Here is a 25,910-nt window from a genome sequence, read left to right as displayed (position 1 = left end):
CAAATGAATAATCAAGTACAATTAGCCTTGGACATTCCTGTAAATTAAGGCGCAGAAAATAATATTAATAATTGTTAAAAAATCCTATGAATTCTAACGCTCTGGCCATTTTTACTCATAAATAAGAGAGCGGTTGATTGTTCCGCGAATGGCCAGAGGGATATTAGCCCTTTCCTGTACATAAAGGAAGCTTGGGCTGAATGGTGAATACTTGAATTGCTGAGTTTCTCTTTTTTGTTTTAAAATCTAACCCTATTTTAAAAAACCACTCCTTACCTGGCCATTTTTACTCATAAATAAGAGAGCGGTTGATTGTTCCGCGAATGACCAGATAAAATGACCAATAATGATAGCCCTTTCCTGTACATAAAGGAAGCTTGGGCTGAAATTGCTAGCTTTGGTGAATTCTTAAATTGCTGAGTTTCTCTTTTTTGTTGTTTTAAAATCTAACCCTATTTTTAAAATCTACTCCTTACCTTTCCCTTCCTTATTCTAATTGAGCCAAAAGATGCAACATTTTCAATGGTATAAAAGGTTTGCTGAGACATGAACTCTGCACATGCACAGAGGCTAGATCAGCTTACAAAAGAGAGAGAGAGAGAAAGGAGGGGGGGATGAGAAGGTTTGGAGAGCCTGAAACCTATACAAATTTCCTTATGTAAAACTTGGGAGCCATTGAGGGAAATCATCCTTAATGTGTTTTGCTCCAGGAAGACAATAGTTAAGTACTTGACATGCCAAATTCTTTTCACAGGTAAATATCAAAGCACTCCCACTGTGAGTTCCTCTCTTGAGTAGTTTCTCCCCCCCCCCAATGGGATTTAAATTTCATAAGTTTTTTTTTTTGTGTGTGTGTGTGTGTATGTGTATATGCCTATGCATTTTAGGAATAGCATTTCCTGACAGACCTCTCACATGAAATAATTTTCCCTTTTAACAGAGTGTCCCTTCTTTTCTCCCACAGCACAAATGATAATGAAGGGATGCAAACAGTGATTTAAATACTCTATAAAAAGTAAATGCATTTGTTTTTCCTTTTGTCTTTCTTCACTTAAAGCCAAACAGTCACTTTCTTTCTGTTCAGCAAAACAAGTCTGAATCCCTGCTACATTAGTTGATTTCCTTCTATCTCTTTGTGGCTTTGACACTTTAAGTTACAAATAATCTGTTTTCATTTATTTAATCAGTTTCTCCATGATGTCTATGAAGTTAATCGAAGCACAACCAAACATTGTTTGAGCATTTCTTACTAATTCTGTCATTTTGGCTAGTGCAAGGTACCTGCACAACTTTAAAATTGCCATTCATTTTTTTATTGGTATTAACTCATTTCCCAGTATTAACATTACAGCTGATGTTGTCACATCAAGAAACACTCTTTTATTTTCATTTGGGATGTTAGAATGCCAAAACAGATTACTTCAGGTTACTTATTAATTGTGTGTCTTAGCATTTATTTATTTTTGGTTCCTCATAGCTCATTTTGTGTGTTTGTGTTTTACTTTGGGGACATGTTCATCACATGTTGAAAGTCAGTCTCATGAAGTTCTTTTATTGGATAGCACATGGTGAATTTTAAGTTTTCCCCATTGTTTTCCCATTTTTTTTCCAGTCCAGTAGTAATATGTGTGGTTTTGATAATATCTTTGTACTATTTAATAATAGTTATTTTCTGAATCTGATGTCTTTGTGTCAAGTCTGTTTTCATCTAACTGGTAATCTAATTTTTTGCTTTCTTTTGTATTTTTTAACCTTTGTATTTTTTTCAGTCTAGTAGTAATCTGCGTGGTTTTGATAATATATTTAATAATAGGTCTTTTCTGAATCTGATGTTTTTGTGTCAAGTTTGTTTTCATCTAACTGGTAATCTAATTTTTTGCTTTCCTTTTATTTTTTAACCTTTCTTGTATTTTTACAGTTCTCTTTCTCTACATGTGGAGTAATTTCTTATTTGATAATATGAAAAGAACAACAACAACAAAAATTAAGTGAAGGAAAGCAAACAAACTTAGCAGATAATAACAGTAATTATATGGAAATGTGATAATGAATAAAATGTTTCATCCACTAAGATTGTTATTATTTGCAGCTTCCCATGGAAACTGGAGGACATCCTTTTTGCCTTTTGCCCCTTTCTTGTCTAACTGTGTTTAAGTCTCCCCAAAACCCTGCCCCCTTACAGGATATCACTTCTACAGATGTGCAATGATGAAAAGCAGCAACAACCCCTCAACTCAGTTCTTCACTATCACAAGACCAGAGTTTTCAAAGTGCCCACAGCTATCTCTTTCAAAGGCTATAGACTGACGGGGGGTGGACCTGACAAAGGGGGGAGGAGTTGAATTGCAAGGACATTTTTTCACTTGAACCTTAAGACTGTGCTCCAGGATTCAAAAGATACATACGTAAAAGATCACAATTGTGTCAAGATATGTAACAGATATCTAATTATTATTTTTTGTATTATGTGTTATTATGTAAGAATGTTGAAATGTGTCTGACAGTGTGATTTCCACAAAGGGGGGCAATTTTTTTTCTGTGTGTAACTGTTTTTATGTTTAATGTCTTATTGCTTACACACCAATGGAGAATTCTCATGCATTTTATACTTTCTAATAGCTCACACTATTGTGTAGTCCAATGTTCAGCTCAATTTATAACCACATTTCATTGTTCCACCTGGCACTATGCCAACCTTCCCTACCCATTTTAAAAAATGTGCTAAAACTTGCTTTACCAAGGAGAAGCTTCTAAGAAACATGAAGGTGGATATGCTTTGGTTTAGCAGGAATGATTCCTTATAGACTTAAATTGACTTATTTGGACAACTGCCCTTGTTAAGAATGGTTTTCTTTTAACAGATTGGTTTGAAGACTTGAGAACCATGGGGCAAGATAAATTCAAATTGGACTCAGTTTGAATTGGGCAAGTGTATCCAGGCTGCAATTAGCTTTTTGGTCCTTTAAGTGCAAGTGAGCAACTTCTCATGAGCCCAAGACCACAGCCTATAATAAAATCCCATAGCTAAAAGGCCAAGGCGAAGACCTCTCCCTCACGAGATGCCCAAAACCTGTGCCAGCTATGGTGAATGCCAGGCGACATGGTTAAATGAAAGCCCTGAGGGGATTCAACAGACAGGATGTGTTGCTGTAGCACTATGTCAGTGTGAGACCACAGAAGAGCTACCTTGACACCTGAGAACACAAAAATGGCGGGGGGGAAGCAAACTGCACTTTTCAGTCATTAGTGGACCTTACCTTCCTGCTAGGTGTAAAGCATAGAACACTATTGAGTAAATGGTCTCTCCCAAAGTGTTAGAATGCCACAAGTAATTTAGTAGCAAAACGCAACATGTGTTATATATTCATACAAAGACATCCATTTACAACATACGATGTTATTATTTGTGGGGCAAAAATTTTTAAGAAAAATTCTAGCCCCAGAGGGGGGAAATTGTGATAGGAATTTTATGGTTTTAGATATATAGTAATGTTCATAACTGCACATACATAGATCAGTACAGGAAGGCAAACCTGGAACCATTTTGATTCCTAAACTGACCAAATCCCTTCTCTGCAAGGTTAAAAATGGAAAAGCCTCCCCATTGTCTCTTCCTTTAATCTGTGTTTGAATAAGGTGTGAGCCTGTGACCTGGCCCAGGAAATAAGTATTTTAGCATTACAAAAGAATGGCCAGGCTCCCCAGAAAATCCAATCAAGGAACCTGCCAGACAGGAGATAAACAAGGAGAAGAGAAAAACAACATTTAAATTTCTGTGATGTAGGTGGGATGTATCTGAGGGGTGGTCTTAGGTCACACCCCTTCTGTGATGTATGCATAATGTTTCTGGGGGTGGTCCTGATCTAGAGAAGGGGAATTTCAAAAGTCTTTATAAGGCCTGGCAGGCCATTGTTCTGGGTCCTCTTCCTCTCCTGCGTGTGAGGGGGGTACCCTGTTGCAACAGATCAATAAAGATCAAGCTTACTAGCTGCTTTGCTTCTCAATATTCTCTGGTTGGCCTCTGTTGTTTTCTCCTACCAATAGGGAACCTATGTAAGGACTCTATATGGGCTCTTGGATACCCCATAAGGGAAAAGGGCATATTTTTATTTACAACATATTCATACTGTAACATTTTCATTCGTAGGCTTCCTTGTCATTTTTGAAGTGGAGCAAATCTGCTGCTGCCCTAAATGGATAGCAAACGGGACTTGATTCCGTGAAGAAAACTCCGAAAAGTCTTCTTGCTGATTTTAACTCAATTCGTTTTTAGCATGCTGGCAAAGAATTTCAGATTGAAACAGACGCTTTCAGCATTGCCAACCTGGTGCCCTCGGCTTGCTTACAACTACAACTCCCATCCAGTGGTGGCGCATATGCCCAGGGTGGGCGCACTCCCGAGGGGGTTGGGGTGCGGAGAGTGCCCTCCCAGGCGCAGGATGGCCGTTCGCACCCACTGACCCCACTTCCTTCCTCTCCCCTTCCCGCTCACCTGCCTCCTTCCTGTCCTCTCTCCTGCCTACCTCCTCCAGCCGGAAGCGCAGGGCAGGCAATGGCGCTTTGCTCACCCGCGACTCCCACGCCTACCGCCAGCCGTTGGGTCGGGGGAAGGGGGAGTTGCTGTGCTGCTTCACCAGTGACAAAGAAGCTCTCCCCCTTCCCCCGATGGCTCATGGTAGTAGTGGGAGTCCGAGTTGCGGGCAGGCGGCACACTGAATGTCACCCCCCCTCAGGGATGACACCCGCGGCTGTGCACACACACCCCCCGCTCCCACCTTCCTCCACCAGTGCTCCCGACATCCCTGGCCAGTACATCTGCAGGTATGGTTGGCAAGGCCCCCTGCCTGAAGACCCTGCAGAGCAGCTGCCTGTCAGTGGAGGCAATATTGACCTCGATGGACCAATGGGCTGGCCTGGCAGAAGGCACCATCTGCATGGTGGCCCCCCAGTTATGGGGCTCCTTCCCTAGATATGAATTCCTGGTACGGTCTTGGCTATTATTATTCATCCCTATTACTACACAGTGAGCAGTCCTGATAAAGTGTGGTCCCTTGCAATGGCTGAAAACCTGGAGGAAGAGAGGATTAGATAAAAATCCTGGAGGATAAGACTTTGGATGGTTATATGTCTGCCTCTGTGGTTTGAAGCAGGAATCCTCCTGAATAGGGGTTGCTGGAGACTCTAGAAGGGGAGGGGATCTTGTTCCCATGTCCTCCTTAAGCGTTTCCCACCCAAAAATTGAAATATACTCAGAGTCGAGGGTGGATTTCATGCTCTTTATTGTGGTGAGGAGGAATGCTCATGCTCATAGTGGTGAGGAGGAATGAAAGTTCCCCCCAAATATCTGCTTTATATACATTATTTACCACTATATACAGTGGTGCCTCGGGTTATGAACTTAATTTGTTCCGGAGGTCCGTTCTTAACCTGAAACCGTTCTTAACCTGAGGTACCACTTTAGCTAATGGGGCCTCCTGCTGCCAACGCCCGTGATTTCTGTACTCATCCTGAGGTAAAGTTCTCAACCCGAGGTACTACTTCTCGGTTAGCGGAGTCTGTAACCTGAAGTGTTTGAAACCCGAGGTGCCACTGTCTAGGGTGCCTACAATCTGCATGGACTGGTTGCGTGGCAACATGTAGCATGCAGCTGCAGACTGCAGTGCAGCTCAGTTGAATGTCAGTCAAGCTGTTGTGCCTGTTACCTAATATTAAAGAGCGTTTGTAGATGATTAGGCAGCATGGACTTGTCATGTGGCAAAGACGCATGAGAGCAGAAGCAGCAAAGCAGGCTGGGAAGTGCTGGGACTGCACAATCATTTGGGCCTGCTAAAGTTATTCGGGCCTAACTGCTAACTGTTGAGTCACTCTGACAGGTGACTCATTCTCCTTATAAGTAGCAGCCATTTTCTCTCTGTGTTCTCAGTAAGATTTCAGTCAGAGTCAGTCTGCCTCAGTTGTGGGCAGAGTCAGTATGTAATCCCAGTTAAACTGTTTGGAACCAGGTTGTTTATGAAGAGGTTTACAGTCATGTTGTTGTTGTTTAGGCTTTTATGGGTATGTTCGTAGCAAAAGGAAGAACAAAGAAACAGTGGGGTCACTCAGAGGAGAAGATGGTGAAATGCAAACAGGGGACACAGAAAGGGCTGAACTCCTCAATGCCTTCTTTGCCTCAGTCTTCTCCGATAAAGAAAACAATGCCCGACCTGAAGAATTTGGAGCAAATGATTCAGCAGAGGAAACACAGCCCAGAATAACTGTGATGGCCTGGGATTCCGAGTCTGAGAGTGAACCGGAGGAATCCCAGCCGGCACAGGAGTCCCTGCCTCCAGGGCCGGCTGAACTGGGGCAAGGCCTAGATGCTGAGGAGCCTGCACCTGTGCCAGATCCTCAAGAGCAGGCACCAGGTGAAACCATTCTGGCCCCAGAGGTGCTGGAGGACTCAGTGTCTACAGGTGAGCCTCCCCCGGGGCCCAGTAACCCTTCGGCCTCTCCTGAACTGCAGAGGCTTAGGGCAGAGAGGCGAAGGGAACTGGTTTCTCCCAGGAGGAGTGCTCGCCTTAAGGCCAGGAGAGGCGGGGCTCCTGGGGGCCGGGACCGCCCCCGGCCTTAGAAGAAGATAAAGGTCAGGCAGCCCGGTCCCAGGTTGCGGGAGCAACGTCGTTGTGGAGGACCTGCTTTACCCAGACCTAGATCTGCACTCCCAGTGTGCCTGTTTCCTCGCCCGGCTGCCCGCTGCTGACCTACCAGCGTTCCTGTTCCCCTGCCTGGCTCCCTGTTTCGGACCTCGCGACTCATCTAGTGATCGTCTACCCTGCTAGTGACTCTGGACTGAACTTTGGCGACGGTAATAGTATCTCTTCCCCCCCCCCCCGGGACCAGCACAATAACTAAGGAGATAGTACAAGAATACTTGGCTAGTTTAGATGTATTCAAGTCTCCAGGGCCAGATGAACTGCATCCAAGAGTATTAAAAGAACTGGCAGATGTGATCTCAGAACCACTGGCAGTCATCTTTGAGAATTCCTGGAGAACAGGCGAAGTCCCGGCAGACTGGAGGAGGGCAAATGTTGTCCCTATTTTCAAAAAGGGGAAAAGAGAGGACCCAAATAATTACTGCCCAGTCAGTCTGACATCAATACCAGGGAAGATTCTGGAGCAGATCATTAAGCAAACAGCCTGTGAGCACCTAGAAAGGAATGCTGTGATCACCAATAGTCAGCATGGATTTCTGAAAAATAAGTCATGTCAGACTAACCTGATCTCGTTTTTTGACAGAATTACAAGCCTGGTAGATGAAGGGAATGCAGTGGATTGTCAGCATCGCCCTTGAGCCAGTGCACCAACTGGACTCATGCACCTCAACCCAGACTGGGCTAGGCAAGCTGGGTAGCACCGCCAGAGACCTTCTTTCTCACAGGAACAGGTCACAGTGCTGTGGACTCACAGCTTAGAGCTGAGAGCACCGGATTCACTGTCTCAATAATACAGTCGTTGCGCAGCAGAGTTTTGCAGAGTCTTGCAGAGTATAAACCACTCGGAGAGCAGCTCTGTAGAATATCTTCCTTTTATTCTGTAACTACAACTATGATACAAAACTATATACAGAGCTGAATATTCTAAGCATAAATCAATGCTACACTGAGAGTCTGCAGCTGTTCTTAGCAGCAACCTTATCTCTACGATCTCTAACACTCTCTCTCTCTTTGATACACTGACTGACTGACTCTCTCACACATTGATGTAGTGCTGGGCAGAATAAGTAGATAGCAGGACATGCCTCCTCCTCTCTGGAGAGTCAGCAGAGACCATCAGGAGACCATCAGGAGATTCTTGAGTATGGGAGGGGTGAAATCTCCTCATGGATGTAGCCTACCTTGATTTCAGCAAGGCATTTGACAAGGTGCCCCATGATATTCTTGTAAAGAAGCTGGTAAAATGCGGTCTTGACTATGCTACCACTCAGTGGATTTGTAACTGGCTGACTGACCGAACCCAAAGGGTGCTCATCAATGGTTCCTCTTCATCCTGGAGAAGAGTGACTAGTGGGGTGCCACAGGGTTCTGTCTTGGGCCCGGTCTTATTCAACATCTTTATCAACGACTTGGATGATGGACTCAAGGGCATCCTGATCAAATTTGCAGATGACACCAAACTGGGAGGGGTGGCTAACACCCCAGAGGACAGGATCACACTTCAAAACGACCTTGACAGATTAGAGAACTGGGCCAAAACAAACAAGATGAACTTTAACAGGGAGAAATGTAAAGTATTGCACTTGGGCAAAAAAAATGAGAGGCACAAATACAAGATACCTGGCTTGAGAGCAGTACATGTGAAAAGGATCTAGGAGTCTTGGTTGACCACAAACTTGACATGAGCCAACAGTGTGACGCGGCAGCTAAAAAAGCCAATGCAATTCTGGGCTATATCAATAGGAGTATAGCATCTAGATCAAGGGAAGTAATAGTGCCACTGTATTCTGCTCTGGTCAGACCTCACCTGGAGTACTGTGTCCAGTTCTGGGCACCACAGTTCAAGAAGGACACTGACAAACTGGAATGTGTCCAGAGGAGGGCAACCAAAATGGTCAAAGGCCTGGAAACGATGCCTTATGAGGAACGGCTAAGGGAGCTGGGCATGTTTAGCCTGTCAGGAGTGCTTTGATGGTGTTTCCTGCTTGGACTCGATAGCCCTTGTGGTCTCTTCCAACTCTATGATTCTATGATTCCTTGTGCCCTCCATCTTTCCCAACATCAGGGTCTTTTCCAGGGAGTCTTCTCTTCTCATGAGGTGGCCAAAGTCTTGGAGCCTCAGCTTCAGGATCTGTCCTTCCAGTGAGCACTCAGGGCTGATTTTCTTCAGAATGGAGAGGTTTGATCTTCTTGCAGTCCATGGGACTCTCAAGAGTCTCCTCCAGCACCAGTTTACAGTCATACTTTGGGTTAAATGTGCTTCAGGTTGAGCACTTTTGGGTTGCGCTCCGTGGTGACCCAGAAGTAACAGAAAGCGTTACCTCCGTGTTTTGCCGCTCACGCAGACGGTCAAAATGATGTCATGCACAGAAGTGACGAATTGCGGTCCGCGCACGCACAGACACGCAGTCATGGGTTGCGTTTGCTTCAGGATGCAAACGGGGCTCCAGAATGGATCCTGATCGCATCCTGAGGTACCACTGTATTTTAACTCAGTAAAGCTCTTAGTCTTTCACTTAAAAACTCTGCATTATTAATTTATGCTGCCCGCCAGCCTCCAGATCAGGTCGGGGAATAGCGGGGTGGCAGTGCTGCGCCTCCCCGCTGTCCCCCGAGCTTGTGGGCTGCAGGCTGCTGCCCGCAAGCCTTGCAAGCCGTGGGACCTCCAGCCTGGCTTGCAAGGCTTGCGGATAGCTTCCTGAAGCCTGGAGAGCGAGAGGGGTCGGTGAGCACCGAGCCCTCTCGCTCTCCGGGCTTCAGCGAATGCCTGCATTTGCCCCATAGGATGCACACACATTTCCCCTTCATTTTCTAAAATGTCAACCAGAAGTTACAAAAGTGGAGACCAAAAGAGGAAGGAGAAGCAGAAAGCTGAAGAAGACCTTAGCAAATGACCAAAATTAGATAAAACAAAAAAAATTCCTTCCAGTAGCACCTTAAAGACCAACTAAGTTAGTTCTTGGTATGAGCTTTCGTGTGCATGCACACTTCTTCAGATACACTGTATCTGAAGAAGTGTGCATGCACACGAAAGCTCATACCAAGAACTAACTTAGTTGGTCTTTAAGGTGCTACTGGAAGGAATTTTTTTTGTTTTGACTATGGCAGACCAACACCTATCTGTAACCAAAATTAGATAGACAGATAAGGGGCCTGAGGAACCCAAAGCCTATACCACAGCGAGTCATTCCATTCCTGATACAGAACCTGGTACATCTAGTTCTATAGAATCTGCTTCAATGACTGAAGCAAGAAATATTCAGATTGACCAACCAGAGAGTAGTACAAGCGCAGAAGATTCAACATCAAAATACAGTGGTACCTCTGGTTAAGTACTTAATTTGTTCCGGAGGTCCATACTTAACCTGAAACTGTCCTTAACCTGAAGCACCACTTTAGCTAATGGGGCCTCCCGCTGCCGATTCGCCGCCGCTGCACGTTTTCTGTTCTCATCCTGAAGCAAAGTTCTTAACCCGAGGTATTATTTCTGGGTTAGGAGAGTCTGTAACCTGAAGTGTATGTAACCTGAAGCATATATAACCCGAGGTACCAATGTATATGAACTTGTCAGACTCCTTATTAATTTTTGGGCACTGGACCAAATGGGACACTTTTGTGTCCTTCCACAGGGTGAGTGGAAGCTCACAGGGAACTTATGATGACACACAAATGTTGCCAACATCATGTAGGGGATGGAGGAAGGGGAGACAGCCCTCAGGCAGATGGGGGAGGAGGTGTATTTATTCTGACATCTGCCACGCAGGGAAAGGAGAGGAGGCTGCACAGGTCAGTAGTCGGCGGCCCTGATAGTGGAGCCAGGGAGAGTCCTGCCTGATCTTTGAGAGGGGTCAATTCCACAGGCATGTGTTGTTCTAGCTCTTAGTATCCCAGGAGAGAAATCAGATGCACCTGCTGCCAAAAAGATGTTCCTTGGGGGAGCATTGTGTATTTATGGGAAGGTGCCCTGCATAATGTATAGGGCAGCCCTGCGTAATGTATAGGGCAGCACAGCCCATGGGGCCCCCTCTGGAAGCTGCCAGACTGCAGCTCCCATCCTCTCTGACCCCTGGCCATGCTAGATGGGTCAGAGGGGAGCTGGAGTCCAGCACTATAAAGAGGACAACCCCTTAGATGCCCCTGATATACAGAATCCAGCCTGTAAATAAGGAACGTTAATGCATCCACTCGAAACACATTTAACCGGAGGAAATGAGAATGTAGTTTCACAGATCAATGAAAAACAAGCTAAAATAGGTGACATAAAAGGAAAGGGGAATGGGAAGGGTGGAGGAAAGGAACAAGCTCAGGTACTGTAGCAAGGATCTAAGGAATACCTGTTGCCCATTCAAAATATGCTCAAGAATCGACAGACGCGGCAGTGGAGAAAAAGAAAGTAAAATTTATTGCTGAGCGATAAAGACCCAGTGGGATGTTTTCCAGAGCCTGGGCCCAGAGCCCTGGGGCTTTGGGTTTATATACCTTGTTCCAAACAGCATTAAACATTACATATTCATATATTGTAGCAAAATCAAACCAATGAACAGGGGCGAATCCCTTCCTATGTCCATGAAAATAAGGAACGTTAATGCATCCACTCAAAACACATAGAACTGGGCAGAATCCCCACTCAATGCAAGGTGGTTTTTTTCTGTCAAAATGTGGAGATGGAGAGGCTGTATTTGCAGAGGGCATTTGAAGCTGATACCCTGGTTCAATTTATTTTTAATTTTCTTCCCATCTAAGGCCTCCAGAGCAAGGAACTATCCTGCCTGACGTGGGTGAAGGGGTTCATTTTTCAGTTGTCTATTAATCCAATGATGCATGAATTTTAACAGCTGCATAAGGTCTTGTGGGGAGAGGAAGGTTTCCTAGAATTGCAGAATTGAGGGTCATCTAGTCCCACCCGCTGCAGTGCAGGAAACTTTTGCCCCTTGTGGGACTCAAACCCACATCCCTGGAGTTAAGAGTCTCATGCTCTGCCAAATCAGACATCTCAAAAGGAAAACAAGATTGAAGGTAAGGGAGCCCGTTTGAGGATAAGATTATTTATTGGGACGGTTAAAAGTATTACTGTCTCTCTAAGAAGTGAGCTGCAGAGGGAATTCTGGGAAAAGGAAGGAAAATGCAAAGCAAGAGCAACCCATTTTTGTTCTGTTATTTCTGCTGATTTTGACTGGAATGAATCCTCTCAAAGGGCCCTTGGGAAACTGCCCAACGGGCTCTTGGCGGGTAAATGGTTTTTATGTCAGTCACTCTGGTCTGGAGAGAAACTCCTGCTGGGCCTGAGAGGCAGATTTAGTCTCCTCAGGAGATACTGAGGTGGGTTTTGTTATCCAATAGATGAAAGAAAGGCAGGAGGGTCTCTCCAGAGAACGAGGCTCCTGAGAACGTGTAGAGTTCGGCTCCTGAGTCAGCGTCAGAAAAAGACACACGTCCCCCTTCATAGTCCAGAGTCACCCGGATCCTCCTGGGCTCCTCACTCAGGGACAGAGGAGAGGAAACAGGGGAGATGCAGGCCCAGTACTCCCCTCCCAGATCCCCCCCAGACTTCCACAAAGCCCAGATCCCCCACGTAGGACTGAAGTTGAAATAGTCCTTTCTCTCCACAGACTTCCTGGCGACCCCCAAAGCCCAATATTCCCCACTTTCCACATTGATTTCCCAGAAATGTCTGCCTGCTGTGAATCCCTCACGTCCCAACACACAAATATCGTGGCTGAATCTCTCAGGATTATCAGGCAGGGCTTGAGGTTTGTCTCCCAATCTCACGCTTTTCTGATCCTCGGACAGGATGAGTTCAGGATGGGCTGTGTCTGGATCCAGAGTGACATTTGCTGTTGGGGAGAAGATGAGGGAAAGAGAAGATTAGGCAGAGTCAGATGAGAGACAGAAATGGACATCCTGATAAATAAATAAAAAACACCCAAAAAACCGCAGATTCCCTTTCAGATCAAGGGGATTTCTTTGCATCGCATGCTAGACTGAGAGGCCTCCTTGCAGACTCATCAGAATAAATATCTTCCTTGATGGTTTTTAAATAAATTTCCTTTACTTTCTTATATTCAATGTATATTGTTCCTGCCCTCCTCTCATCCCAGGCATTTTCTAAGGGGAAAAACCACCCAGGAAACCTTTTACTCATCTCTTCTGTGTTATCTAAGGGGAAAGAGAGGAGAACTGGAGGAGGCAGGAGAGGAGAGAAACTGCTTTCCTCTGACAATCTCTGGGAATTGGCCTTTGGGGACATCTGGTTGGGGTGGAGGAGGAGGACCCCCCTCTTCTAACAACAACAGCAAAAATGAATTATATAATAATAATAATAATAATAATAATAATAATAATAATAATAATAATAATAAATTTTATTTATATCCCGCCCTCCCCAGCCAAAGCCGGGCTCAGGGCGGCTAACAACAATAAAATAATCAATCAAATAATCACACAATCTAAAAATATTTCATTATAAAAATGATTAAATCAAATTGATGGCAACCAATTAAGCAGAATTATGTGCAGGTTGCCAGAGGAGGGAGTCAGGCTGCGCCCTGACCAAAGGCCTGGCGGAACAACTCTGTCTTGCAGGCCCTGCGGAAAGATGTCAGGTCCCGCAGGGCCCTAGTCTCTTTTGACAGAGCATTCCACCAGTTTGGAGCTGCAGCCGAGAAGGCCCTGGCTCTAGTTGAGGCCAGCCTAACCTCTCTGAGGCCTGGGACCTTGAGGATGTTATTATTTGCAGACCGTAGGTTTCTCTGTGGGGCATACCAGGAGAGGCGGTCCCGTAGGTACGAGGGTCCTAGGCCATATAGGGCTTTAAAGGTTAAAACCAGCACCTTAAACCTGATCCTGTACTCCACCGGGAGCCAGTGCAGCTGGTATAATACCGGATGAATGTGCTCTCGCAGCGAAGACCCCATAAGGAGTCTCGCCGCGGCATTCTGCACCCGCTGGAGTTTCTGGGTCAGTCTCAAGGGCAGCCCCACGTAGAGCGAGTTACAATAATCCAGTCTGGAGGTGACCGTCGCATGGATCACCGTGGCTAGGTCAGGACGAGAGAGATAAGGGGCCAACTGCTTAGCTTGGCGGAGATGAAAAAATGCCGCCTTTGTTATAGCTGTAATCTGCGACTCCATAGAGAGGGAGGTATCGAAGATTACACCCAAACTCTTAACGGACGGTGCTGGCACTAATTGCACCCCCGCAAGAGATGGGAGTTGCCCCCTCGATCCCATATCGTCCCGCCCCAGCCAGAGGACCTCTGTCTTCGAAGGATTTAACTTCAACCGGCTCCCACGTAACCATCCAGCCACAGCTTCCAGACATCTGGTCAGTGTGTCTGGGGCCGAGTCAGGATGGCCATCCATCAACAGATAGAGTTGGGTGTCATCAGCATACTGATGGCAACCCAGCCCAAAACTCCGGACAAGCTGGGCGAGGGGGCGCATAAAGATGTTAAAAAGCATCGGGGAGAGAATTTGCCTACTGCCCTTCATCCATAGGTCTCAGGGTGGTTCACAGCATAAAACTGCAACACAAAACCACATATAGGCCTCCCCTCACTTTCGCGGGGGTCACGTTCTGGGCCCTCGTGCCCACAAGTGAAAATGGCATTAAGTGGGGAGCCTGTTTATTCCTGCTCTCCATCTCTCTCACCCACTTGGTCTCTCCTTGCCTTTCTCCCCACCATCTTGGAAGTTTAGGCCTTGCTGCCAGGGAAGAGGAGGCAGGTGGCAGGGCAATTTTACAAAGGACTGCTTATTCCATGCTTCTCTTTTGGATTTACTATATACCATAAGACTAGTTCCCTGGGGGAAGAGGGGGATAACTCAAAAGGTTACCAGACAGTCATGATAGGCAAGTGTGGGGTTGCCATATTTTGAGGAGCAAATAAGAGGACACATTGGCCAACTTCTACTTTTAACTACAGATTGCTATGACGACTCTCATTTTAAATACACCTACTCTATGTAGGCTATACAAGCTGTGATATATTGCTAGTAAAGGTAAAGGGTAAAGGGACCCCTGACCGTTAGGTCCAGTTGCGGATGACTCTGGGGTTGCAGCGCTCATCTCGCTTTACTGGCCGAGGGAGCCGGTGTACAGCTTCCGGGTCATGTGGCCAGCATGACTGAGCCGCTTCTGGCGAAGCAGAGCAGCGCACGGAAACGCCGTTTACCTTCCCGCTGGAGCAGTACCTATTTATCTACTTGCACTTTGACGTGCTTTCTAATTGCTAAGTTGGCAGCAGCTGGGACCGAGCAACGGGAGCTCACCCCGTAGTGGGGATTCAAACTGCCAACCTTCTGATCGGCAAGCCCTAGGCTCTGTGGTTTAGACCACAGCGCCACCTGTGTCCCATATTGCTAGTAGCAATGTTCTTAAGTTTCAACAAAAAAAGAAAAAGAAGAATACCTATTGCTCCCTCGCTTGCCACATGAAAGTATTTGGGCTCATGTTCACATCTTGGTGAACATAAGTGTGCACAGAACAATTTATTAAACTGTTTAACATCTGCATATGGACTCCCCTGAAGGGCAGGGGGATATATTTTTTTTTAATCTTATAAATTTTTATTCATATTTGCACATATATACAGAAAAAACATAAACAAAAAATCCACCACATACCTTATACAAATTATATCCACTTCACAAATCATAGATAAAATACATAACTGAGTTAATCTCAACTGAGCCTTGGACTTCCCTCCACTCCTTTGGTAAGTATCGAATAAATTATATAATCACGTACTTTTTAACTCTTTTACATAAGCCTTTCCCGCTGTTAGAGTTATTTCAACCCCGCCAGTGTCACCTGAGATTTAGATTCCATATACATTAAATATTTCTTCCAATTATCATGAAATTTCTGTTCGTCTTGGTCCCTTAATCTTCCTGATATTCTATCAAGCTCCGCATAATTTATCATTTTAACCTGCCAGTCATTTATACTGGGTATTATGAAGGGCAGGGGGATATTAACTCTTGCCCTCCCAAACTCCTCCAAGATCTTGTAACTGAGCCAGCGTCCTTTTAGTTCAGCCACAAGAGAAGGGATTTTGCTAGCTTAAGATGCTGCTCTGTCACGATTCTCTGCTGCAGATAAGTTTAGCCAGGTGCCTTAGATCTGAGTCTAACACACTAGAAAACATTTCATGGGTTACTGTAAACCAAAAGAAAAAGAAAAAGAAAGAAAGAATATTGGGATATTCTGCCAAATTTTAAACATGTGCCCAGCAGAAATTTTATTCCTGAAAAAAGAAGACGTATCTGGGGAAAAGAGGACATGTGGCAACCAGGCCTGAAAAAGGTGACATGGAAAATCAACCCAACTCTCTCTAGGCAGAAATAAAACTCTTCCTTGCTCAGTCTCTCCCCCTTCTGCACCTTCAAGTCCACCCTCTCTGCCTTTGTGGTACAAACAGCAGGGCTAGAGTCAAGCTGTGGATGGTTCTCAACAGGGCAGAAGAGACTCTTGACCCCCCCCCCCATGAAACTCTAGTCCCCACCCCTCCTGTGAATTGGGGTCTCCATGTGAAATCTATCTCTCTGGAGATTTCTGAATGACTGAACATCTGAGGAACCAAAAGGACAGGCTTAATGGGCTACACTGCAATAGCTCAAAGAAAATCTTTTTTACAAAACATCACCATAACATAGCATCTCTTGATTCCTTATATCTTTTTTTTTTTTATAAAATAATATTTATTACTTTTAAACCTTACAAAAAGGAGAAAAGAAAAGAAATAGAAAAGCAAAAGAAAAGCAAAAGAAAAAACAATACAGTACAATATATAAACAATACACAACACAACATTAACATTAGCACGTGAAACAAAACGAAAGCAAAAACAGTTCAAAAAACATACATCATACCATCTCAATATCCTCTCTTTCATTCCCTTGTTTCATCGAACCTCCTCTCACCTCCCTTTTTGTATTCCATTTCTATTAATTATTTCAGCAACTCCTTTCCATCGTTCTCTATTTTCTGTCATGTGATTATCTTAACATATTTTAACCTTGTTTTCCATTAATACTATGATACTTATTTATACTTAATTCCTTCCTTAAAGCCATATAATTCCCTTCCAACATTTTTCTAACACTCATTAATTTTACATTATTTCCATATATAAATTTTAAACTTTTTCCAATATTCTTCCACCGTCTCTTCTCCCTGGTTTCGGATTCTGCCAGTCATTTCCATCAATTCCTTTTTTTTAAATAGTATTTATTAAGATTTAAAAGATTACAAAGAGAAAAAATAGAAAACAGCATATTAAACAGAAAAACAGAACATCATATCACAATAAAGAAATATATATATATATATATATATATATATATATATATACACACACACACACACACACACACACACACACACACACACACACAATAAATCTTCCATAATTTATCTTTCATTTGCTTGTTTCCTTAACCTCCTCACACCTCCCTTTTTTTGTATTCTAGTTCAGTTAGCTATTTCAGCAAGTCCTTTCCATCTTTTCCTATTTTTGACCTCTATTTTATCTTAATATATTGTAACTTTACTTTCCCTCCTTTCCCCATTTAACAATCTATTTTTTCTTAATCCTTTATAGCATTTCTGCTAAAACCACATTACTTCATTCCAACATCCTTCTAACATTCCTTAATTTTACAATGTTTCTGTAAATAAACTTTAAATTTCTTCCAATCTTCTTCCACCGACTCTTCTCCCTGGTCTCGGAATCTGCCAGTCATTTCCGCCAGTTCCATGTAGTCCATCACCTTCATCTGCCATTCTTCCCGGGTGGGTAGATCTTGTGTCTTCCAATACTTCACGATGAGTATTCTTGCTGCTGTTGTAGCATACATAAAGAAAGTTCTGTCCTTTTTTTGCACCAATTGGCCGACCATGCCCAGGAGAAAGGCCTCTGGTTTCTTCAGTATTTCCGTCAATTCCATATAGCCCATCAACCTGGTGATCTTCTGTCCGAGGCTCTTAACTCTTTTCCAAGTCCCTTCTGCAAGTCTTCTTCATATTTATACATGCACTTTACTTTGTCTTCTCCTGATCTTGTTCTCATTTTCCTTCCTTTGATGCTGAAAAGTAGATTTCGGGGAAATTCCCATCTAGCAATGTTTTTGTTCCTTCTCGACAAGTCAGCCAAATCTCCATAGTTAAAACTGAAATTCAAAAGATATTTCCAGTCGTGTTTCAAAGTTCCTCTGAGTCTGGCGGTCCCCACAACTCCAGTCTCCTCCTGACCCAAGTCCAGGTCCCAAAAGTCAATAAATCCCTGCATGAAGGGATCTATCCAACTTTCCTTCTCCAGTCCAAGCGGGGCTCCAATCCTCAAAGTCTGACTTTCTCTGAATTCAGTCTTAAAAGGCATCAACTTATAATCGTCAAATTGCATCTGTAAGGCTGGGGCTCTCTCCCTCTCCACTTGTGCAACTTTAGGTTCCACAACCACAACTTTCTCCCCCGCCTTCTCCTCAATTTGCCATGTCAAAATAGATCCCTGTATCAATTCCTGGATAATTTATGTGTTAATATTCACTTTTTGTCCCAAATTAGTCACTTTTTGTTCCAAGTTATCAATTTTTATAGTCCTCGCATCCGTCTTCTTATGGAGCTGTTCCAGTGAATCATTAATCTTACAAAATGCAACCACTAAGGCTTCTTCTGTCAACATTCTTAACGGTCCAAGGTCAATCCCAGATTCTCACAGTTTTATCTTGCAGGTGGAAATTCCCCAGCTCAGCTCATGTAACAATTTCAAAGGCTTCCTCTAGGGGGAAACAATTTCTATTTGTATCAATCCTTTTAAGCACAGTTCAAACAATAAAGTTAGTTTCAATTTTCAATTACTTTTACTCCTTTTTAAACGCAGAAGGAGACAATGGAAACAATGTATTTCTCTTTTTTGACTTACTGTCAGCAAACGATCTATTCACAGTCAATGAGCATATCCAAGACTTCAGTCTTACTAGCAGCCCATTTCCAGGTTCAGAGCGGTGGTGATTTGACTTTCTTCACTCTCTCCTGCAGGCTTTACGCGATCTAAAATTTCCCCCTTCTTCTCCTGCTTCCATTTAGCGATGGAAGTTTAATCCTTTATGAAAGATTTCCCAAGACCTTAGTTTGCAGTCTCTTTGCTTCAGTCTATTTACAAAAGGGGAAGGCGGACTTCCTATTTGAAACCTCCCCGTTTCGGTGCCAAATTATGACGTTTAAAAATCCAATTTTTCATTCTACTCACGGGTAGTTGTTTTAAGATCAAATTGTCCACAGGAAATAGTCAGCGCTCTCTGGCAACAGCAATGCGGCTTCACTCCGTGAAAGAAGCAGTCAATTCGAAGCACCGCGCCACTCACCCCACGTCGCTCCGGATCCCCAAAACCGGGTTTTCCCGCGAGTAGGGGAGGCGCAAAAGGTGCCAGCCGAATCCCACGTTCACAGGCTTCTCCCGCCTGTGATTTTTGATGGGTCCCCGCCTTCGCCGTGGCGGCCAGACCCTAATTTCCATGAAGCAAATTCCTCCTGATCAGAGGAGTTCAGCCATTATCGGAGGCGCTAACCCGGAAGTTCCTCTTGTTTCCTTATATCAAGCAAAAGATGAAGTCATAGAACAAAGAATTGCAAAGATAACAACTGTAGGCCTAAGGAATTAAAACAACTAACGTGTTTAGCTGTGATTCCTGCATTGCAGGGGGCTGGACTAGATAATCTACTATTCCATGATTCCATGGGAATATCAGAAATGCTAAACCATTCTAGAAAATGGCAGAATAAATCATTCAAAATTCACGAATGAAATGGGGCTCTGTACTGGAGGGCTGGAGGAAGCTTTAACATCTGCCCCAAGTGAACTGGTGGGAAGATGTTGAAAATGGAATTTCCAAGCATGTTGACAAACCAGATTGCAGAGGAAGAAGCTGCAGAGCTTTGCCATGTAATTCCAAGGGTCTCGTGCAATGGGGAGTCCTCCCTCATGGAATGGGGCTGATCTCATAAGAACAGTGGGAACTCTCAGGAGATGCCTGAAGCACGAGAAATGGCTGGTGAGGTTGAAACTGAAGAAAGGGCGGCTCAGGCCTTGCTCTGCTGCTGGGAGACCAGCCTGGCAGGAGGTGGAGGAGGGACTGGGTGCTTGCAGGTGCCCCTTTTAACACACTTCATGAGGGGGAAATCCAAGCAAATCTAGAGAAGCCCCAAAAGAACCTCTCCAGATTGTGTGGAGGGAAAACAAAACTCAAGGGAGATTCCTTATTCATAAGAACTCGCCAAGATGGACATTGGACTGACCCTGCAGAATTCTCCTTAAGGGCTTTTGTAAGATATTGTAAGGCTCTAAGAAGCAGTATATAGATTTTATGAAAGAAAGCAAAATCTGTAAAATCAAGGGTGAAACCAGGATACTAGTCTATAGGCAGGAATGGAACTCAGACTGGTATGCAGGTTCTTTGCAGGGACAAGCTCTGCCCCCAGTCCAAGCCTTCAAACCCAGAACAGACGGTTCAACACCCATGAAATATCAGTCCCAATCCCTCCTGTCAAATTGTTCCTCCCCTAGAACGATTTGAACAATTCAGAAACTTACCTTTCTGAATCTGCTTTCTGTATAACACAGCATCTGAGGAAGCAAAAAGATATAAAGCGTAAGGGCAACACTCTTCCAGCTGAAATAAATCTCCATACAAAAGTAACACTTCATAATGTAGCATCCTTGAATTGACTCCATTCAGAGCAGGAGAACCTCCCGAAGGACAACCCCAGATTGTGTAGACGGGTAACCAAAAGGAAAAGGAGGTTCCATATAATTGAAAACGTCACAATATACATGGGCCATTCTGGGGGACAGGAAATGAAGGCTGGAGCACCAAGAAGGAAGGTATCCTGGGGTTACTCAATTCCATGCCATAAGAGCCTGGCATGTTCAGTTCTGAAGAAGTAACAGAATTCCCAGTGTGAAATCCTAGCAGCCATTATTCATTACCTTTAAATTGTTTCATTGCATCCTCCACAAGGAGATTTAGATCACAGGATTCCAAGATCCTGTTCCTCAGCTCTGGAGGGAAAGGCAGTGGCTTCGCTGGACTCTCTCTTTTCTCATACCTGGTGAAAAGGAAAACAATGTCAGTGCATTCAAATCCACAATTTCTGTTAAAGGGAAAAAAAAGGAATGGAGAGGAACTCAGCTGGAAGAAGCCTAGAGGGACAGGCAGGCGCTGAGTGGGGAGTTTCTTCCTCACTACGGACTCCTCAGCCAGACCCCCAAGGGCCAAAACAGCAACCCCAGGCCTCTGGGTCTCCCCACTGATGTCAATTCAAAGAAGAAGCAGAATCATATGGTATCAAGGGGCAGGAATTGTCTGAGGGTGATGAGAGTGCAGCACACATTTCCTTTCTCTAGATGTCCCCAGAGAAGGGGTGAGGAAGAAAAGAGATTCAAAACCAAATCATATTATTCATCAAAAGGACATTCTGGCCAATACAAAACAAATTATACACATGGCAAAAGTAAAACCAAACCTCACAAAGGAAATGGCACTAATTCACTGGGGAGAATTGGGGGGCTACAAGTTCCAAAGAGGGGGCTCTACTTTTACCTGAGAGATGCTGCAGGGAGTGCGTCCTACAGTCTCCCCCCTGCAGCCCCTGGAGGGCCATGTCTGAGGTTCTTGCATGCCGGCCTCATGGAGGGATGCTAATGGAAATGAGCCAGATCCACTTACCTCTGCAAGGTCCTTCTCACATCCTAGAGGGAAAAGGAGAAGGGAATTTACTGCACACCACAGGCCACACTAGGAAGACCCCCTCAGACCCTGGCCCTCAGATGTCAGTCTGCCTGGCACACGCCAAGGTTTTGGGTAGGAATGGCTGAATCAGCCAGTTTTCATTTCTCACAGCTTTTATTTTCCCAGTCTGAAATTATGAATTTTTTCATATCAAGTTCTCCACATTTCCACATCAGTTTGCAATTATTGTTTAAAATCCTTTTGAAAATCCACCAGCATCTAAGGGAATCTCACATTTATGGAGATTTCAACCCATCTCATGTCTTAGATTATAATTAATTAAATCCAGTTTGCATTGTGCAATTCAGACGGAAGTAAGACTACAGGATAATCTTACCAGGGAACTGTTCCAAATTGTCTTTCATAGAAGTCCCCAAATTTCAAATTCTACTTTTCAATTGGAAATTTAAAAAAGCACCTGCAGCATAAAATGCCTCCAAAGGGGTAATAAAACAACTCTGTATTTCTTTGGGCTCATCCACACTTCTGCTTTTCCTGTGCCCAGAAAACACAGGTCCAAAGGGTTTTGTCTTTGCCCTGCCGCTTTCCCTCAGGAAAAACCTGCTCCTTGGTGCAACATCAAAGCAAACGTCAATCCAGAGAAAACCTGGCTGAGGTTTGCTCTAATTCAGCAGTAAAAAGAGGGTTTTCCTGGAGGAAAGGGGTGGGACAAGCAGCAGTCTGGATGAGTCCCTCTGTCTTGTTCTTTGGTCACTGTAACTGAGCAACATTTTGGGCTGATCTGGATCCATTGTGAAGGGGATCAACTAGATGTGGAGGGAACAGGAAGAGAAGCTTGGTCCAGAGACTGGCTAATGTCGGAAGGAAGCCTGAATCCTTGGTGAAGCCCCTCAAAGGGCAGGAAGGCAGCATTGCCAAGACGGAAGAGCAGAAGATCAGCTCCAGTTCCATCATGAACACAGAAGAAACTCTATCTGCATTCAGGTGAGTTAAGCATCCCAGGTCTCTCGGGTCTTCCTGTCCATTGCAAACCTGACTAGAGGCTCCATCATCTGAGCCCCTGCACTCCTTGCATACATAAAAGGGGCAGCCTTTTCCTGGAGCCTTGGGCTGTTCCTGCCACCATCTTACCTGCAGGAGTTCACTCGCTGGCTGCTGACTCTTCTCCTCCATCTCCTGGATGATCCTCTCAAGAGAGGAGAGTTTCCTGGAGAGTCTGGCCAGCTGCTCATCCCTTCTCCCTGCAATCTCCTTCTCCACCTCTTCCACGTGAGTCAGCAGACGTTTCTCTTGTTCTTCCAGGAACTGGCGCAGTTCTCTGAACTTCTCCACAGTCTTCAGCCTCTCTGTTTCTGTTAATTTCTGCAAGAAAAGAGGAGGTCTGAGTGTGGAAGGTGTTCAGCCTTCAAAACATCAGGAAGAGCATGATGGGAATTTCACAGGGAGGACACTTCTGATTTTTCAGAGACATGAAACCTCCACTGGCTAAAGAAGTAAACCTTTATTTTGAGGGGAAGCCCTCTGAATAGCTGTTTCTGTTGACTTCTACTTCCCAGAGAGGTACAGCCTAAAGCAAGGAGCTTTTTTTCTAACCACGGATATTCCCTGCATGTTTTGGAGCATGGCATAACCAGAGTTCAAAGTTGTTCAGAGAACATTCATGGACATAAAACACCCCTCAGTTTAGGCTGGTTCCATTTAGGTGTAGGAAGGCAGCAGAAACAGGAGGAGGAGGTGGACAAAGTGCAGAGTTCATCCCCATTGCTCCCCTGTTTTCTTTAAAGGTTCAAAATGGCCCGAGTTTCCTAAAAATGAACAAGAGCAACATTTAGAAAGATAATTCTGTAGTAATATTTATGGTAAATCAGGATCTGGATTGAATTGCTTCCACTCTCACAGCTCACAAGTCCTCAGGCGTCTCCTTGACTGCTATTCACAAAATAAATGACAAGGGGAAATAAATTCTATTTAGTGGCACTCAAAGGTAAACTTACCTAATTTGCTATTGCTGAAAAAATATGGAGACCAAAACAGAGCAATCCTTTGAAATTCACACCTCTGAATTTTTCAAGGTTGACGAAGCCAGGTAATGTTCACAAAATATGTATGTATGAGGGTAAAGTACAGATCAGAATATTTATACAAGGAGGTAGCTACAATAACATCTGATTCATTTTCAGAATAATAGATTAATAAACAGACTGATATGGAGAAATGAGAAATGGAGAGAAGCTCAAATGGGCAGATTTCCCCATCCCTCCTCAGTCCTGACTCGACTCTTCAAGTGCTTCTTCCCTCCCTAGTGATAAGAGTGGCACTTACCAGGAGGTCTTTGCATTCCTTGTCCAGGGCTGCTTGATGGGCCAGAATTTTCCCTCTCTCTTTCCTCAGAATCTTCAGGTGGCTACAGATCTCTTCCTAAAGAGAAAAGGAAAAACTCAGGTCTGATTGAGACACACAGAGAGGAGGTGAATAGTATGCTGGCTTCTTGCGCCCAGTGGCCTTGCTATAATAGCAAAGTAGTTTACTGGAGGAAATAAAAGTCCAGAGGTTTTCAACCTTTTTGTTTCCAGGACTTCCTGGACCCGCTACCTTTTTTCTGTGCCAGCCCTGTGGGGCTCAGGGATCCAGTTAGGTCCCCCCTTGCTTACAGACTTCTACCTAGTCTTTGCAGATGCTACTCAGGGATATCAAGGGAGCTCCCTTTGTCCCCCTGGAAGAGAGAAAGACTTCAATGTCGGTACACCTTTCAACCGATGTCAGCGACTGGGCTCAGTAACCGGTTCTACCCCGACTGGGCTAGGCGACTGGAGCACTTTCAGAGAACCTCCAATCCTAGCTGTGAAGCAAAATCCTTTTATTTTAACGGCTACTACAAACTAAAGAACTACTGGCTTGCATGAGTGTTACAGCACCCATTCGGCCATCTAGTCACTACATAGGTCAGTCAGGAGCGGAAGAGTGGAAGAGCAGTTTCTGCCCCCTCTTTTCTCAAAACATCAGATCAGGAGATTCTTGCAATCGGATGGGGTGCAAATATCCACATTCAACTCCCTCCTCCCAGCCATCCCAGGAGTTCTCAGGCTTCCTTTTGGCTGCTTTTTACATAATAAACAACCACCAATTCATGCCATGCCTTCTTTGGACCTGAGAAGTAAAAAGAAGAAAAAGAAGCTATTTCTCCCCCTCCAGATCCAGGGATCTCCTACCTTGTATTCCTCCAAAGCCTCTTCCAGAGGAATCACCTTGTGATATTCATGTTCCTTTGATTTGTCGCACACCACGCAGATGGGGGCTTCGTGGACTTTGCAGAAGAGCTTCAGGGGCTCCTGGTGTTTCTCGCAGACTCCTCCTTTCCCTCCTTCCTCCTTTCCCTCTTGAAGGCTGAGATTCTGGGCTATTTCTACGAAGTTTGCCAGTTGCCGGTTGGGGATGAGGCTCCTTCTCTGGACTGTTTTTCTGCAGTGAGGGCAGGAACCCTTTGCCTCCGATTCCCCCCAGCACTGGATCAAGCAGGATCGGCAGAAGTTGTGCCCACACTCTGGAATGGTCACTGGATCCTTGAAGTAATCCAGGCAGATGGGGCAAGTGGCTTCATCGCAAAGATTCTGGACGGGACGTCCAGAAGCAGCCATGGCTCCCTCGAGTGAGTTAAGTTTCGCTTTCTCTGTTTTCAGCCACTGGGCGTTTTCTTTCCTGGAAATGACTCAAACTCAGTGACCACGTGATCTTTTTTTTTTTAATGTCTCCAGGTCTTTGCAGTTGCTGAATATTTTTCAAGTAGCAGCGAATGCCGCTTCCCCATTTTGATAGCTTCCCATACTGAGGCATCTGATGAAGACCTGCATTTTTAAAATAAGCTTAAAAAAAAATATTTGTAAATGTTTGTATCTCATGCCAGGCATAAAGCAGCTGGGTGCTTTGGCAGATGTTTATCTTCCTGTTTAAGGGCCCCACTGATCTATAAGCAGCGCTTCAGGGTTGTAAAAGGAAATTACAGGCTAGGAGCAAAAGGTCACACTGACCATACAAATTACAGAATACAATCAGGCTGCAAAGACACAATTAAAAGTTGGTAAATAGTAAGAATTATTGTGCCTCCCATTAAAACTTGAGCCACATTTTCATAAGGTTAAAAGGGCAAATAGAAACAGCAGCAGGACTAGGGAAAGAGGCTGCCCTCTGAAGCTGCTTTGAAGCTTCAGAGAACTTAGTAAAAGCTAAGTTCTCTAAGTTCCTTTTCTTCTAAAAATCTATATATGTTATGTATGAAATATATTGGCTTAAATGTGATTATGCAAAGGATTTAGAAAGTAAGAAATGTTAGATTCTTATTTCATTGATGGTGTGTGAGAAGGTGAACCCAAGATCACCTGCTTTAGCCATCTGTTCTGGAGTGAATAGGGCAATAGGGCAATAGGGCAAAGATGATCTGATAATTAAGGTGCCTGGTCGAGGCAAATGTAAG

At 44.4% G+C, this 25,910-nt stretch overlaps 2 protein-coding genes across 2 annotated transcripts in view; both read right to left on the bottom strand.

Moving 5' to 3' along the window:
- The window catches only part of LOC308580816 (zinc finger protein RFP-like), a 99,909-nt gene that overhangs the window by 73,355 nt on the left and 644 nt on the right, over positions 1 to 25,910 (bottom strand). The gene's annotated exons all lie outside the window — the stretch shown is intronic.
- LOC308581243 (zinc finger protein RFP-like) lies at positions 11,072 to 25,110 on the bottom strand. Its single transcript, XM_081183773.1, has 8 exons — positions 24,652 to 25,110; positions 23,765 to 23,860; positions 22,574 to 22,804; positions 21,419 to 21,441; positions 20,680 to 20,798; positions 20,284 to 20,316; positions 16,234 to 16,263; positions 11,072 to 12,526 (listed from the first exon to the last, which is right to left on the bottom strand). Exons 1-8 carry the CDS (start codon positions 25,075 to 25,077, stop codon positions 11,997 to 11,999), a joined length of 1,488 nt encoding a protein of 495 aa, XP_081039899.1. The 5' UTR covers positions 25,078 to 25,110; the 3' UTR covers positions 11,072 to 11,996.

The sequence above is a fragment of the Podarcis bocagei genome (assembly GCF_964188305.1).
Source record: "Podarcis bocagei genome assembly, chromosome: 2".
NCBI classification, from domain to species: Eukaryota; Metazoa; Chordata; class Lepidosauria; order Squamata; family Lacertidae; genus Podarcis; species Podarcis bocagei.
This window is presented reverse-complemented; position numbering and strand designations above follow the sequence as displayed.

Excerpts from the sequence above, each read along its gene's own strand:
- LOC308581243 (XM_081183773.1), bottom strand. The coding sequence starts at position 25,077 with ATGGCTGCTTCTGGACGTCCCGTCCAGAATCTTTGCGATGAAGCCACT. Across the intron at positions 23,861-24,651 it reads AGGCTTTGGAGGAATACAAG|GAAGAGATCTGTAGCCACCT; the intron begins GTAGGAGATCCC and ends TTTTCTCTTTAG. Across the intron at positions 16,264-20,283 it reads CAGAAAGCAGATTCAGAAAG|ATGTTCAGTCATTCAGAAAT; the intron begins GTAAGTTTCTGA and ends TTGGTTCCTCAG.